Below are 17276 nucleotides of genomic sequence, written 5' to 3'. Positions count from 1 at the left end.
TAAAGAAACAACAATCTGAAGACTGTCTTTATCTGGGGGTCTATATCTCTTTAGCAAGAACAGGCGTCGTACTTACAGGCAGTCGTTCCTTTGAAGATATACAGAATGGCGCATCGTGGAAGAATGAAATGACTCGTCGCCTAGAAGGGATCGATAAGTTGTGGCGTGCGATACACAGAATGGTCAAAGTGCCGCATAATGGAGCAAACATCGCATCGGCCAGTTTCTAGGGAGAGGCCTGGCGACTAAACAAAGAAAAGCAGTGCATTGCACAGTAGTTCTCTGCTCACTGTCATAAGAACAGCTTGGTTGCGTTTGCAGGGCAGGAACATAATCATTCTGGCAGCCATACAATAGCTTGATAAGCGGCACCTCTGAATATATGGCTCACTGAACAGAAGCACTCTCCTGATCAAAGTGAACCTATAGCAACACGCTTTATTTTGAGACGTTGGACATAAACGAGCCGAAAACACAAGAAACTGGAGTGGGTAGCGAGAGATGATATCTCACTCGCGATGGCAACTTCAACTGACGACAGAATGTGTTCAGATATATAGAGAAAAACTGACGAAAAAGAAAGGGCAAAAAGTAGTTACCAGATGAAGTAGCTAGCAGATGCATGCATGTATCCGGGTATCCGCCCAAAGATTTTATTAAGTAAAAATAATTAAGCAGGGCGCCGAAGAAAAAAAAAACGATTAGCTTAACTAACGCATTCGGCTGCAGGATGAAGCAGTTAAAGCTGTGCACAAAGCCAGGGATCTACCGCATCGATCGCTGAAACAGGCGCCTTACCGGTTATCGGAAAACGGCTCCCCAAGATCGGCCTCAGTACATGTCGAACGAATGTTCCGCGTGTTAGCATCGCTGGTAGCTTCGAATGTGACATCATCAGGCCCGGCATAAATCGTCAATTTAGTTGCACCAATGGTTCGAAGTTCCCTGCCATGCAGACATGAACGAACAACGTGTCGAGAGGCGAGAGAGAGAGAGATACGCGACGCCATGGGGAAGAAAGCAACGACGGAGACTGCGAAACAAAGTCACAGAGAAAAGTAAAAGGTCGCCACACGCGCATTCGTTATTGATAACGGCGGGTATTAGGGTCTCTGAGAAAGCGTTTGACGACTGAAAAACAATTACGCGCCTTGTCCGCGAGCTCCTAGAAGGCGCCTTCCCTCTCGCTCCTCCTGCGACCGCGGACAGGGTGACGCCGCGACAACAATGGCAGCTCAGAGCGGCGGCTGCGGCGCAATTTGCCCCGGTATGGCGCCCACCGGAGGCAGCAGCGGCCGACTGATGGGCGGCGCGACGGCGGAGGCGTTATCACGCTTATCGCGCTGCCGCCGCCGCGGTTACGCTCAAGTCTGGTGGGCCAGAATGATTGGTGGGCCTGGCGGCGTCTGGAGACAGGTCGTTTTTCGGAGGGTAAATAATTGCCCCCTTCCGTCGCGCCAGCCGATGCCTTGCGCTGCGGCGAAACCGATGCGCGGCGCCACAAGGGCGTGCGGATAAAACGAGGGCACTGCGGGCCACACTATACATTTTCTTGGCAGGCGCGGCGCGTGCTGTGGCGCGGTCCACACTGCGAGCGCGGCGTCGGAGGCTGCGTCGCCAGCGCCTGACGTTGCTTCCGCCAGCCATTAAAGAACGATTAGTCAGGACAGTTTAATTTCGAGGAAACACGCTGTCCAAACGTTTTCAGTTCTGGGGCTGAACGGGTGGCTCTTTAGGAAATTCGCGCGCCGGGCAGATTCGCTACAGGGCCGCACTTTCCGTTTCGACTCGAAAATCCACAGCCGTGTGCAGGGCCACGGGTGCTCCCGTCATCCAGGGGGTTGTCCCACGAGAAGCGCCATATCCTGATGATGAGTATGTAGAGCTGCTGTGTTTGAACGCGCACGTATTTCTACGAAACACAAATGCACTCCGAGGAAGCCGTATAGTTGAAGCAGACAGTTCGTATACATTTATTCGACGCAGTCTCAAGCCCGAATAGAGCTGCCAGTTTGTTTCCTTGGAAAGTTCATTTGAAAAATTGCTTTTGAATGAGCTTTCCGAGGCTGCCGTGTACAGAGAAACAGGGAAACTGGTAACATGTTGTAACGTGGTCTCTACGCATCCCTTACCTTCGCGAGAAGACCTGCGGCGGTGTGGTAACACGTTGACTCCAGGCTTCCGGTTTCTGCAAAATACAGAAAAAAAAAAACGAAAATGATCAGAAATTAAGGTTATAACCACGATAGCAACTGATGGAAAAGGCTACATTGCCACATGTACGACTGAAGCGAAGCAAAAATTTGTTTTGCTCACACGAAAATGCATGGAAGAACGAACGTGACTCCGTAAAACAGCAAACGGACTTAAAAACGAATCACACCGAATGAGCCACGTCTAATCTAATGCAAAACCTTACGACGGATGTACTGTACAGGACATCGTGGGTGGTTTAGTTCAATGCTGCAGTCACAAAGACGCTACGACATAATGCAATGTCATGCGCATTAAACAGTCGTAATGTGCGCTTTGCGACAGAAGTGATATTTTGTGAATGCAGACACCGCACAAACTGCGCATCTATGCATAAAGCATTTCGAGACATTATTGTGGGCTTTAAGACCGAGTGAGGAGATGAGGGCAAGGAACGTTTCATGCAAGAAACGTGTGCACTGCGATATCACAACTTGGGCTTGAAAAGCGAAAACGGGCCGCATGCATCGCGTCGGTTCGTTTGTTCTCTCGAACGGAACGGTAAGCAGTCGGAGGCAGAAAGGAAAACAGAGACCCTTCCAATCGCGTCCGAGGCACCACTTTTTCTCTTGAGTGTGCATTCTCCTGGACTTGGCCTTATTTTTCCTCGTTGCGTTGTGTTTCCAGAAATGGCCCCGTAATGCCAACATTCGAGAAGGATTACGCCGGAGTGATGATCACAAAAGTTAAATTGATGGCTTCAATCGCTCCCCTTCCTGGGCTTCCCTTTTTTGTCCCTTCGGCAGAGCCCAAAGTGGACCCGCGGTGTTTACATTTGGGATATTTTGTGTTGCTCTTGGAGCCGCTGCTGCTGCTTGGTTGGTGCTGCGCGTTTTATTCGACGACGTCTTTGCCAGTTCCGACCGATAAGTCCGCCAAATGCGCACCATCAATCAGTGCGACTAAACCAACGAGCGACAAACTTTTTTTGGACTCGGGACAGGCAAGCAAACAAGCGCACGGTAACTGGGCCGAAGGCGGTGCCAGGAAATGTTCGCAGAGAAGGGCCATCCAGGCGTCTAATGCTTCCGACAGAGAGCGCTGCGGGCGGAAGGAGGAGAAGGGCCCGCAAACAGAATCAGAACGTCGCAGCGACGGCAAAAATTTGACAGCAGCCAATGAAGTAGCGGGCCCGACGGCTTCCGTCGGCAACGCTCAAAACACGCCGGAACTCGCCCCCGACATTTCGGCGCGCGCCAACTCAGCGGGACGAGGACGCGACTGCCGCAACCAGTTGTGCACAGCGCTGTTTCTTCCCTCGGGCTGTTTTCGCCAAGCAACGATCGGCTCCGGGAAGTGAAATCTGAAGCGATTGTAGGAGGCTTAATTATTTTCTTGCGTTTACTTATCTCGTTGCCAGTTGGCCCGTGACAACTCGCATCGCTGGCTGCGCCGTGTGTGCTTATTGCAACGGCCCTCAAAAAGTGTGATGTCCTTTCACCGTGCGCTGGTTGCCCGGACGATAGCCAGAAAGAGCTGCGGACTCCAAGAATCCAAGTTTTCTAGGAAGAGGAACGGCCAAACACTGAATGGTAAGCCCGTCGGCGCTGATCTGGCGTCAGCTGAGGCAGAAAAGAGAGAGAGTATTCTCCAGCGATGCACAAGCGGCAGTGCGCTATCCTATACTGGATTTGAATTTCGCCTTTTCAGAAGCGCGAAGTGTGCCTGTGTGCTTCGTGCAATGTGCCCAATTTCTTTAAGGAGCACACGAACGGACACATGCTTTCAGTGTGAAAAAAATAATAATAAAGATATCTGATTCAGCGGTGCGGCAGGGACATTGTAATACACGATAATACACGAACTCGTGACACTACTGGTAAAAAAAAAAAAAAAAAAAATGCGGGAAGCCCCAATGGAAAAATGTAATGTTTTCAAACGAAATCAAGAGCGCGGGTTATGTTGATGTGCTCTCCGACGGTACAAAAAGCTCACTTACAGAGTTAGAAACAACAGAAAACGGAATATGTTTCTCGCGCGGGTGCGTATCGGTGTCATCCGGTCGTGTACACACCAGCCGAAGCCAGGATACAGCTTCACCAAGGTTGTCTATCCGAAATTAATAAGCAAGAACGAAGTACGTATACTAAATGTGTATGACATATTTATGTAGCCTTTGACCAAAGCCATAGAGCTTCTCTCGAAACCAATAATCATAGCAAGGACTATACAACCATCGCTTTGGGTTGGCTGTTATGTCAGGCATCGGTCTTGATCGCGTCATCAAAAAAGTGGTGAGCATGCACGTTTTCTAGGTTTTGTATTAAATAAAAGCAGGCAGTGCATTTAAACATTTGAGACCAAGCTGTCTGCCGTGAGCGCGCCCATTCGACTTATTCGCACAATAAAAAAAAAAAATACAAGGATTGAATGATCTGTAGTCAATAACTTTCTAATTTATTCAATTTATTTTCTTTATACAGTAGGGTATCTCCTGTTTCTCTCGTATATATCTCTCAGGAAATGGAAGAGAGTAAACAGTACACGGAATCTTGTACGGGCAACTTGCGGGGTCAGTGGCCGGGCTAGCGTCACAGTTTGGGTACACGACGCAGCCAACATAAGTGGCCTGATCATGATTCTTGCCTGACAACGTGTTTTGCGGCTGATTTTTTCTGTTTTTTGTTAATTGCTGGCGCAGGTGGGAATATGCAGAGCGAATCGCCCGCAGCTCGGCACGTGTGCCAGAGGAGAAAAAGAAAAAAAAAAGGAAAAGAGGCGCCCCCTGTTGTTGGTCCTCAGAGCACGCCGAGCCGCGAGCGCCACTCGGCTGACGTTTTCAAGCAGGGGCCTGCCCTGTTCCTCGGCGCCCCCCCCCCTCCCTGTACTGCGCAGCTACCTTTTGCCTCCCCAATCGCCCGAAAGTCGCAGTGCCAGGTTAAACATACACGGCAGCAAGCGGACACAGGCGAGAAAAACAAAAACGACAAGGGACCAAGACTCGAGAGACCATTTGAAAGGGCTTTCAGATCCACGACGCACCGGTCGAGGCGCCGTTAACAAACAGGGGAGGCGAACAAAAAAAAAAAAAACATAAATTAAAGAAACGTCGCTTAACGGGAACGCAGCTAATGGCTGCTTCAGCATGCTGGACACGTCGAGGGGACATGGCCTGCATGCGACTCTTGGTAAACATGACAGCATGCGCATTAATCACGTGGCCCGGATGGCCGATGGACTCGGGACCTTATCGGAGAGAGCTCAAGCGCCGTCTAACTCGTCTTTTTTTTTTATTATTATTATTTCTTGTTTCTTCAGTGCATGTCTGTGAGCGTGTTTATCTTTAGCCCCGGGCTTGTTGTCATGGCTCTGTTTTGGTTGCCCGGCTGCCGTCTTCGCATGCTCAGGACACGGAGGGCTCTTGCCGTATTGACCTATTTCTGCGGCCCAGTGCGAGACGGATTCGCCCGCCGATGGCCACGACCCGGCTATGTTTTTTTTTTTTTCTATATTCCACGCCCTTAACGTATCAAGATTATGCGTTACACAACAGCGTGACGTGCGCGCACACAAACCTTCAGTCTCGGCTGTTTCGACGCCGCGGGAACAACAAGCTTAGAAGAAAAAGTGTAAAGAGGTCCAGTATGTACATGTTTACGTTCAAAATATTGAAAGCTGAGGCATATAAATCTTATTTTTTTGTTTCTTGCATACTGGTGGGCCTGTTTACCTTTTTCTGTTTGCATACTGGTGGGCCTGTTTACCTTCTACCACTGCGCCCGTCATTTCAGCTGTTACGCTTTGCCTTTGCCCTTTTGCACGCATCTAGTTTCCGTCTATTTCCCTTGAAATAGGTGTTGTACTCTTGCATCGTATTCTCGCTACCCTTCGTTCTCGTCTCGTATGTTCCTCCGAGCTCCCTGTTTCCTCGCTGTATGCATCATTGTAGATACTGCTTCAGCATCTTAATCTCTATCAAAAATAATCAGGAAAAGTAAACCTTTGGAATTGTGGGCATATTATTTATTTTAATGAGAAAGTCAATCGTCTCAGGCGGAAGAAGTCCGCTAATTCTGTTATCTTGAGCGGCCTTGAAGATGAGCAGTGATCAAGCATAAATTAGACCAGACATCGCTATTTCAGTGAAAGTCTCCCGCAATTCAGAAAAAATGAACCCAAGAAATTTTAGAATCATATTCGAGACTTTCATAAGGATATTGATTATGGTATTATTAACGGAAATATTGTCACACGTCATGAAACTATTCCTGGACATTTTAATGCTTACTTTCATTCAGTGTTTTCTAAAGATGATGATCATGAGTTGCGATGCGACTCATTGGTTGATAATACAGCCTTTATATCCCACGAAGGTGGTGTTAGAATGCTGCTTAAACGACACTCAATAGTTCTGCTCGCCCCAACAATGTCCCGAGCATGTCCTTGCGCTACTATGCAGAATCTGTAGCACATTTTTTGCCAGAATTTGTTGTACGACATTACCACCTTTTTCGCCACCCCCGACTGGCTTACAGCTGAAATTATTCCTGTATATAAGAAAAGGGGCCTGTAGTGTTCTAAGAACTATCGTTCCATTTCCCTTATATCCACTTGATGTAAGATGCTTGAGCATTATGTCGCAATCTTCGCGTATTAAACGCTAACGCAGCTTTAAACTCCTGCGATAGCCTTTATGTGATAGTAGAACAAGATCTCTACTATCACATAATTATTTATGTCAATTCATAATTTCAGCGCCACCTTAGGTAACTAAGGCGGAAAACAGAGTTTTTCTTGACTTTAGTAAGTCCCTTGACATGGCTCCGCGCAATATTGCTTCTCAATACTAAGATAATCGGATCTCCTCGAGCCATCAGTAACTGGATTGCTGCCTATTTAAAACATCATACCCAATTTATGGAGATTGATGTCGCCTAGCTGTTTCTTACATCTTCCTGTCTCATCAGGTGTTCCTCATGAATGTGTACTTGACCCTTTACTGTTCTGTGGAGTATGGATGTAACACCTGTTATTGATTCCAATGGTTAATGGCTGCATACTTTATAAGCCGATTCACTCACTTTCTATCAAGCCTTCCTGAATACTGTACTCAGTGATGCTATGACTGGTGTGTCCAATGGGCAATGGTGATTAGTGAGAAAAAGACAACGGTATTTATAAGGATAACAAGAAAAAAATTAGCCCTGAAGCCTAACTGCTCTCTAAAAGCACTCGAATTTCTGAGGTAACGTGTTACAAATACCTGGGCGTTATAATTAATTCCCAGATTAGTTGCACTGGCCACATCAAGTGTATCACATCATCTGCAAAAAGAAATCTGCGCCTCTTGAGTCATAAACTCAAAAGAATATTCAGCTGCGTTACGAAATTGCCCTATATATCTCTCATTAGGCCGAAATTCGAATACGCAGAAATAATCCGGGTTCTGCACGAGAAGAAAGACATTTCAAAACTGGCAAAAGTGCAGAGACGTGCGCTACATTTTATTTACAACAAATTCCGATATTCTGACTCTCTGTGTGCTCTAATGATAGCCAACCATAATATAGACCCCTTAAAAATGAGGCGAAGTATTTATTGATTTTTCATTCTTGACTACTTCATAAGAAATTGAAAATCTTGCCAGACCTTTGGGTCACACAGTCACTTACGCGGAAAACCCGCATAATTACATTTTGTTCCCTAGTGTGCCCGAAGAGACCAACATAAATATTCATATCCTCAAACCATCACGAAGTGTAACTTATTACCAGAAAACGTTTTTAAACAAAATAATTGGAAATGCCCTTACAAACGTTGCATAATTTTGTCTTGCGTTGCAGAGTGTCCACACTCTGCCGATCTGCAGTGTGTAACCATCCAATTAATTTGTTGAATTACCCTATTGTTCACGGGGCTCGAATATGGTTCGTTGTAGTTCAGCTTTTCCCCGTCCTGCTTGGACCACATAAAGTTTTCAGTGTCATGTGAATAAGAACAAATTAAATAACAGTGACTGTTTTCTGGTTCACGACTATAGGCTCAGCCTGTAAAATGAACGCGAAGTTGTCAGACGTAGTTTTCTTTGCTGACCTGCGGTGCAGCGAAGTGTACACTGATGACATCTGACAGACTGACACCCACAAGGATAAGCGTTTCAACTATATTGAATTATATTGAATTATATTGAATTATACAGTGATTAAAGCTGAACTACATTCTATTATAATTTTCTTTCAGAGCACACTTTCTCCTCGTTCCAGTAAGGGATACATGGCCGGCCGCGATTGAAAAACAATGTTAAATTTGATTCACGCTCATAAATTTGCGCACGTGTTAATTTATTCGCTTCATAGTAGATGATAATTATTAATATAAATTGTTTGGAATATTTCAAAACGAACCAAAGCTTATTTCTGCTTCAATTTATATGAGCATTGCCAGGCATTTTGCGTGTCCCCTCAAACTCATAAAGGAAAACCGCGTGCGAAGAAAGTCCATCAGAAATGTTCCTGTCAGAAAGGTTTCGGTACAGTACTGTATATTCCACAGAAGTATTTACGTATAAGGCAGAAAGCAATATTAAGTAAAAAACACTTAGGTCGGAGAAAAAGTACCCCAAAGACAACAAAAGTTCACGGGGCTAACGTCTCTGTCTTTTCATAAATAATGCGATCAAACAAATAACAAATACATGCTTGTGCTGTTACTTGATGAGTAAAGTATCCTAAGTCGCAGTTAAAACTTGGTTTGAACAAATATATATGCAAGGCCTCTCGTATACGACCGGAAATTTTAGCGTGTTAGAAGCAACGTCAACGTCAACAACGTCAACACGTCAACACGATTGGGATCATCTAAAAACGTACTTCTCCTCCCTAACTGCTGGAACAAACAGCAAAAATCGCAGTAGAGTTACAGTGTGTAATACGAATGCTTGAGCGTGACGACTGGTGTGGCAGCAAGGAATTTTTCACAGATGTGATCTGTTTTTTTTTTTCTTCTCACGCAACGTAGGGCGCAGCCACAGGTGATTAAGGACTTTTCTACGACTACAGTGATGGTATGAAATGAACGTAGTATTTCGAAATATCGCTCACAACGCGGCGACAGTCGACCTGAACGTCTCTTTAGACACACCGCTTAGCGTCTCCTTCGTATCCCTCTGCTCTCACCCTATGTCATCTTCCTTCCACGGTAGCCACTCTCCGGGTTTTTCCCGCAGCCCTACTCTCAGGTAGCGTGATCCTCGGCACTCGCCATACAGCCCCGAGCCACTAGGCCATACATATCGCATGCCGCCATTTTGTATAGATCAACACTGTGCATCAGCGGACGCTGCTGCTGCAAAAGTAGGCTTAAGCTCCGCAGAAATACATAGAAACAAAGTTTTTCACAGCAGTTTTTTGATTTCATGGTGCACCTATGATGTCGCTCATTGCTGAAGGGTAACCACGAACATCCTAGAACATATTGTGAAGTTATGAAACGACATTTCAAAGGCAGAGTACTAAAAAAAAGTACGACACGACACGTATGAAGGTACGAATCGAGAGCGCTGCTCAGAAGCCCTGCTTACATGGTCCCGACAGCTATGGTCGAGTTGACTCAACCCTACCGGGCTTACATGAACCCGACCCGACGAGTGCGTAGACGAGCGTAGGGCGATTACGGCGGCACCTCGCATCGAGGCAAAGAACTAGCAGACGGCACCCGATTTCGATTTCTTCCCCCGCGTAGTTGCAGCGTCTTCCGTACTGCTATCCTCTTTGAAAAAATGTATGACAAAGTACGCTACGTCATTCCGGAGGCAATTTATCTTTGAAACACAGCTGTAAATGTGCATTCAAAAAGCACTTCTCAAACTATGGCAACGGAACGAAAGAGAATGATGCACTGGAGCAGACGGTGGCGCATACGACGTTCGATTCGAGCGCAGGCGGCTCCGGCTTCCGCGAGCGCGACATGCGTATGAAATTGGTTTTGACCGTCTGCTGCTGAGCGTGGCCGTGGCCCGTTTATCGTGCTGTTTGATGACTGTTTTCAGCGAAAAACACTTCAACCATTTGAGCGGCAGTATTTATGAGGAACTGTACCTGAGCGGCAGCATATGTCGGACTACACGTGATAATGAGCCCTTCAGGGTCCAATCTGTTCCAGATTGTTCATGTTCCACCGAGGAACATCATAGGGGCACTGTGAAACTAGAAAACTTTCGTTTCCATGTGTTAATACGGGCGCTGCCCCTCTTTTCACTCCCAGTTGGACTAGCAAGGTGGCGGCAGCGCCATCGCGTCTCAGATTGGTGTTGGTCTAACGGAAGAGATTTCTCTTTCTCCCCTTTGACACGTACCAAAGGCCACCCGCCTGCGGGCGCCCAAGAAGGCACGAAAGTGAGAGCGAGCCAATGAAATAAAACGTCCAAAAAACATGCTAGTTTAGTCGTCACAAAGAATTTGCCAGCTTCCCTCAGTGACACAGACGTGAAGCTGTTAGTGATGCGACGGGATGATATATTTGTTAGTTAAGTACTTTCCACTGGTTTATTTTTAGTTAGAGTTGATTTTGCTGGCAATGGGGAACGAACTCGAAACACCGTTCCCCTAAAACCCGTTTCCATAACGCTGAAACGCAAAACATGCTCACGCGCTTTGAGCTGTACTGGTACAAGTAGCAATATTCTGTCGAACACAGAGCCCTTAATCTATTTGTCAGCAGGCAACGTGTTACGCTTTAAAGTTAGTTCCTTGATTACATTTCTCTTGTTTATAGTAAAGCGATGGTCTTTCGGCTGTTTGGGAAACGAGCGTGTTTATTCCGTCTGCAGCGCCATTACGTGTTTTCTTTTATTGTGGTTGCCACATTTTCATACATCAGTGAGAGTAACTACACTTCACGCGCAGAGGGAAATGCAATCTATCGTATTAAACGACTTGCCGTTGCCTTATTCGCATGTGCGATTCAGACGTAGTCCACGCTGCTTATCGCACACAAAAAGAACAAATTTCAGGTTCGCTACGAAGGCAGCAAGAAAGTCAGTGAAAGACGAAAGTGGCATTGCCGAAAAAGAAAAAATAACAATGGTAGGGAAATGTGTGTGTGTGTGGGGGGGGGGGGGGGGGGGGGATGGCGCGGCAGTTCCGACAGCCCGCTTCACTGCTTCCCGCTTTGTGCGCGAAAGGTAGACGAAGCAGCAGCGACAAAATTCTTCGGCGAGAGAGAGGACAGACAAGAGCAGGAAAGCCCAAAGGATTGAAAAAGCGGGCGCTAAGGGCGGGAGAACAGAAGTCAGTGCAAATCGCGGCCCCCGTATTTGTTTACCGGCAGCGTGCGCGCTTTTAGGGCGGCGCGCTCAAGGAATTTCCGTAGATAAGCCGCGCCGCTCCCGCCCCTACGCGCGCCCCTCTCCGGCGGCGCTCGGCTGCCTCGGCGAAAATCCCTTCCGCGGAGGAGAATAACGAGAGCGACGAAGGAGCAGCAGCTATAATCCAATTTGCGAGCTCGAAATCGTTCGTTGCTTTGCCACCTCTGTGCGCTCGCGCGATATATACAGTAGCGGAGGCGCCTGTTCCCCGCTGCCAGTATTGCGCGACGGGCCATCGAGGCCCAGTTCGGCTGGGAAAAGAAGGACCGGTCTAGTGGCCGGCACGCGGAGCCCTCCGAGCGGCAGGACAGCCGAATCCGGCCGATTTTCATCCCCCGAAGATAGCGCGAAACCAGAGCGCGCGCCGCGCACGCGATCACCGGAAACGGGCGCCGCTGCGGGGGAAGGCAGGAGACGAAGGGAAGCGTCGAGAGCGCTAAGCTCTCCCGCTGGTGACGTGCGCCTCTCCCACCTTCCGCCGCTCCGCGCCCTTTTCCCCGCGCTCTTACGCACGATGCAGAATGACAAGAGCGACCCTCCCCTAGCCGAAGCAAGGCACGGGACGCAAAGGGTTCGCCGGAAGCTGCCGCACGGCTTTAGTTTTCCCTTATTACTCAGGGCCGCCTCCTGTCGGCTTGTCGGGGAGACGCGCATTTGCATTTTTATTTTCTGTGTCGAATAAATTTTCGCAGCCGCCTTCTAGAAGTTTATTGGCGGATTCTTCGTGCTGCGCCCTAGCTCCTTTTGTGTGCCGTACCCGCCACCCTTTACCTCGTTTTTTTTTTATTCGTTCTTTCTCAGCTTTGGCAGTACTTGCTAAAATCCGGTGGCACGTGTGCGTGCGTACGCTTCCAATGAGATTACGCTTTGTCTACATTCAACATGTCAAAAACGTGCCCGCCTCCCTTTGTTCTATGGTATTAAGGGTTGATGCTTTTCCTTTATTTTTTTCCCCTCTCTCTACTTCCCGATGCATTCCAGCACCCCTCCCACTCACTTTATTTTGCCGCTAAGCTCATCGAATGGCATCAACCTAAAGGCCAAGTGAGCGAATCGCGCTTGAGATTTCTGGCTTGGGGCTCGTCACATTTAGACACTTCGGCTTTTCGGGAATAAAGAACGGAGCCCTCGGCACGCCTTTAAACGAATGAAGACACGGTGATGTAATAACATAGCGTCCTAATGAACAAAGGCAAGGAACCAATTCTCTTTTGACGGGCACTTATTCTTGGTCTTCACCAAAGTTTGGTTATATGCAGGTACTGAGGGAAAGGGAATGAGGACAGGTGAGGCGTGCGGGTGGTACTAGATTTCTTTAGAGGTATGCATGCACGTCCGTCGGATACTCTCGTTTCAAGCCGTTTGTCTTGTTTTTGTAAAGATTCTTAAGCCTCAATATCTGCACAATGCAAGATTTTTTTTTTTTTTCGCACACTGGGATGGTATTCCGTGTAGTTTAAGGGAGGTTCTGACTCCGCGTTGTTAAAGTGCTTCTCTCCGAATGTGTACGCAGTGGACCTCATGACTCGTACCCTAGAGCAATCAGAAAAACACTGTTTGTAGTTTGTCTAATTGTCAAGGCTCTCTATGAGGAAGCTGTGCAGACCATTTTGCCTCTCTGGTTCACTGTTTAGGGAACTTCTGCAACTGATATTTGTATATTTCCATTTACCCTTCTTTGTGCTTCGATACATATCGTCTAATCACCGTCTCCTGCCCAAGCCCATCGGTCATCCATCTTCTCTGTGTGTGTGTGTGTGTGTGTGTGTGTGTGTATGTGTATGTGTGTGTGTGTGTGTGTGTGTGTGTGTGTGTGTGTGTGTGTGTGTGTGTGTGTGTGTGTGTGTGTGTGTGTGTGTGTGTGTGTGTGTGTGTGTGTGTGTGTGTGTGTGTGTGTGTGTGTGTGTGTGTGTGTGTGTGTGTGTGTGTGTGTGTGTGTGTGTGCGTGTGTGTGTGTGTGTGTGTGTGTGTGCGCGTGCATGCGCGCGCGCGCGCAAAAGGGCTGCATGTATACTCCGAGATTGTACGATATTTTCCTTAGATGGGCGATCAAAGGGCGACCTTTACCCAGTCAAAATAGGAGCCGTATTAGGTGTACGTGGAGGAGACAGCTGCTCCTAGGTCTAGACCACATGAAGCGATTTTCCCGCGGAGAACTTGAAAACGGCCGCCCATCGGCCATTCGGCGTCGATCAAGCCGGGCTAGATAATTTCGACGGGCAGATGGAAGATCGGTCGCTCGACAAAGCCGGCCAATGCAAGCAGTCAGCAAGGATCATTCGGGGCACGACCCCCGTCCGATGGCACCACTTGGTGCCCCACCGCCGAGCCAGCTGCATCTCCCACAAGTTTTCCGTGCTGACGATACAAACATCATCAGAAAAGCGCGTTAAATGTTGCTGCTATAACATAATTAGACGAATGCAAAAAAAAAAAAAGAAAGAAAAAAAAAATTCTTCTTGACGATCGCCGACCGGTACCGAGTTCCTGGTAGGAGTGATAGCTGCTATGCAAGTAAGTTTCTAAACGCTCACAGCCAAAGTCACCTTCACAGTCAGCTGCCGCCGTTGCGGCGCTGGTGCTTCGGTTCGTTTCCGCGCTAGCTCCGCTAAATAAGTGCAGTCGAAATTATATTTTGCTTTTGTTATGAGAGAATGGGATTGACAGTTAGGCAGTTCTATGAGCAGGCGAAATAATTTCATACCGCCGTATCGATGCGGAACAATACAAGGCCTAAGAACGACTAGGGAACCGCGCACGGCCAGACTGCTGTCGTCCGCCACCGGGCGCCACCGCTTTGGCAAGCTCGCGTCATCCGGTGCTCTAAGCATTTCACTCTTGTCTACTTTGATGATGCAGCTGGGTCGGGACCTTTTTGACGTCCCACTCAACAACACTTGCGCAAACCATGTTGCAAAGACGAAACGGGTCTGCAGTACGCTGTTGCTGCCAACGTTACTCGAACAAACTTCTAGTAACGTTGGTTGTTGCAGCGTCGGACGTACAGAACTCGAAGGCTGTATACAAGCGCTGTCGGACGGCATTCTAGGCACTGCCTATTTACGCCTTGATCTTGAAACGTGATTCAGTGTAAAAGGTGTACGCTGTTGAAGCGGGCCAGATCGTGCGTTTTTCTCACTCGGGCGCCGACGCTCCTGGAGACAGCTGGGGTTTTTCGCTGCATGTGGTACTGCGAAGCGAAGATCTGTCGGCGTTTTGTCGCGTCGCGCGAAGTTCGCTGAGAAAGTTCGCGCTCCATGGGCATCAGCAGCTTTACATGTGGGTATTTTGGTGCTCATTACGTTGACCTCTGAACAAATGCCTCATTGCTATTCTTTTGTGGATTCATATTTCTGTCGATCTTTCTTTTAATTGCGTGAAAAGAGAAGGCAAATCACCGACAGTATACGTCATTCCATGTAAAACTTCATGTTAATATTTTTTTATCATAATTACGGCATTGTACTCACGCTACCCGATGAAATATGAAATAATTTTTTGCGTTCAAGGAATTCACTACTTTCTGGCAATAGTTACGAGAGCTTTGTGCCTAAGCGAGAAAAAAAAAAGAAGAAAAACAATGATTGAAGGGAAAGGCCATTTGATGACGCAGATTTAAAGAAATCTTTGCACCTCATTACTGAGAGAAGAGAAGCAATGCGGACGAATACAACACTGCGCACAGTATGGAAAACATGACGAATAGTTGAGGCCCTCTCCCAGGCCTCGCGCAAGTCGGAAAATGAATATTCAATTTGACAAGGCACCTATCTGCGACCAGTAAGTATTCATCACTGCTCCTGAAAACTTGTCAGAAAGAAATGTTGGGTTGCCTATCTCCGAATAGGTAACATATTCCACATGCCACCGCAGAATGGATGAAAAAATATATATATATATATATATCTGCTAAAAAAAAGATGAAAAGAAAATATACCGCCGCTAAACATGAAAGAGAACAACGGACGCCACTCACTCGTGAAACTTGTCAATAGCCAACGCTGTCGTCACGGCGTGACAGGGCGTCAAGTCCAATGTAACGCACGACCGGTCTCGCGGACAGCCATTACCGGTCACGTCTTTCTTCGTTTCCTCCGCAGCTGCGAGTGCCCTTCCCGCGAGCGCCGCCCCGCTCCGCGTCTCCGTGTCCACTCTCGATCACATTTTTTTTTTCTTTCGCCACTCTACTGGTTTCCGAGCACTGTGTTTGTTGCCCTCCGAGCGAGAGCGCACCGGTTATTAACGACGTTTTATTTTCTTTTTTTTTTTTCTTTCTTTCTTTTTTTTTTTTTTTTTTTTGCAGAGGATCTCACACGAGCAGGAGCCACGCGGAAAGAGCAGCAGTAATAAAACGGTTCGTCCGCTTCTTCAAAAATACAATTTTCTCAGCGCAGGTTTTCCTGTCGGGACACGGGAGGGAGGACGGGTAACGTTTCTGGCCGTTCTTGTTATCGGTGGGGGCTGACAGAAAAGGAAGGAAGAATACCGGCGATGGTCCTGTCTTTCCAACTTGTTTTCCCCTTCTAGTACTGCGCTTCTTTTCGAGCCGCCGGAACAATGCCCCTTCTCGCAGGGAAGAAAAGGCCGCCCGTGAGAGGAAAAGGAAGTGAGTGCAAGGGCGAACAGGAAGTGCTGTCGAAACGCTGTTCCGCTTTTCATCGCTGAAAACAAAGCGTTGGAGAGCGCTTTACCCGGCCGAACAGCCTAATGCCTTCCCATTTCCAACTCTCATCCTGCCCTTCAAAAGAGAGAGAGAAAAAAAAAAAGACAATAACGAAGGCAAAAAAAAAAAAAAAATCGCGGATTTTACAATTCTTTACCTCCTTCTTACACACTTTTCTTTTTATTTACGAATCTCTCGTAATCTGGTTTTAGAGAACGGTAGATAGAGCCCCGTGAATAAACTCGAGAGCAACTAGTACCACCAGTTCGCTGCTATAGCTGTGCCGAACTCGACTCATGAGCAATGCTGGTGAAATAAATGTGGGTACCTTTTTGTTCTAAGCTCTAATTTCTTTTTAGGAGGTTCGTATCGCACGGGCGCTTTCCTCCTCTGTAATACGACACGTTTTATTCGACACCTGTGCTAACATTTGCAGCTGAGTGGCTTGAGGCGTCCGCAACTATTTAGCGAACCGTTTGATCGGCGATACGTTTAAATGACGTCTTTTGCGAAAGGGAAACAACAAAAAAAGAAAGTGAAAAAGGGAGGGGGCAGTTGTGAACTTCCGTCAAATTCGTCCTGTTGAAAAAGCTCTAAAATGATCGCGCTCATACTTGTATGCTTCTCAAAACAAATTTTATTCCAAAGAAAAGCAAAAATAACAATTAATGAAGGGGCCATATGTTATCGCGACCAAGCGGAGCAGCTTAAGGAACCGAGAGGATATTTAATGGAGTACAACCAATACATTCCCGGCTGGAGGGAGCCGTGCATAAAATGAATTCAAGGTTGACTTTGCTGGTTACCCCGCTGGTCCAGCCTGCAACCTACGCGTGCGATGTATTACGGAAAAGGCTCAGCCGTAATGGCACGAAGGCGCACCGCATGCCCCTCGTGCACCGTGCGGGTATTCGCTGAAGGCAAACCTGGCGACGCTGTTCGCAGGCGACGCGTAGTGAGGTATGTGTTATGATTAGGAGCACCAGTTGCGATGACTCAGTAACGATGTTGTTCGGCTTCTCCACACGTGCTCAAAAATGCGGAATCGTTAATGTA

General features: G+C 47.5%; 1 protein-coding gene across 4 annotated transcripts in view; it reads right to left on the bottom strand.

Moving 5' to 3' along the window:
- LOC146205895 (protein O-mannosyl-transferase Tmtc3-like) overlaps window positions 1-17276 on the bottom strand; it is a 431454-nt gene that overhangs the window by 233546 nt on the left and 180632 nt on the right. For 2 of the 4 annotated variants that reach the window (XM_084590561.1, XM_084590560.1), the window contains exon 2: window positions 2133-2188. The exons of 1 other annotated variant lie outside the window; for it this stretch is intronic. Coding sequence is in view for 1 of the 3 variants with exons in the window: in XM_084590559.1 (XP_084446685.1) it covers window positions 799-907 (109 nt within the window). In the remaining 2 variants the exon portion in view is untranslated. Of the gene's footprint in view, window positions 1-798; window positions 1159-2132; window positions 2189-17276 lie in introns of those variants that run through there. One more of the 4 variants, XM_084590559.1, reaches the window with a different exon arrangement.

Source organism: Amblyomma maculatum, chromosome 1 (assembly GCF_055883805.1).
Source record: "Amblyomma maculatum isolate TAMU_Amacu chromosome 1, ASM5588380v1, whole genome shotgun sequence".
Classification (NCBI taxonomy): domain Eukaryota; kingdom Metazoa; phylum Arthropoda; class Arachnida; order Ixodida; family Ixodidae; genus Amblyomma; species Amblyomma maculatum.
The sequence above is the reverse complement of the archived record's forward strand: the minus strand, read 5'-3'. Positions and strand labels throughout refer to the sequence as shown.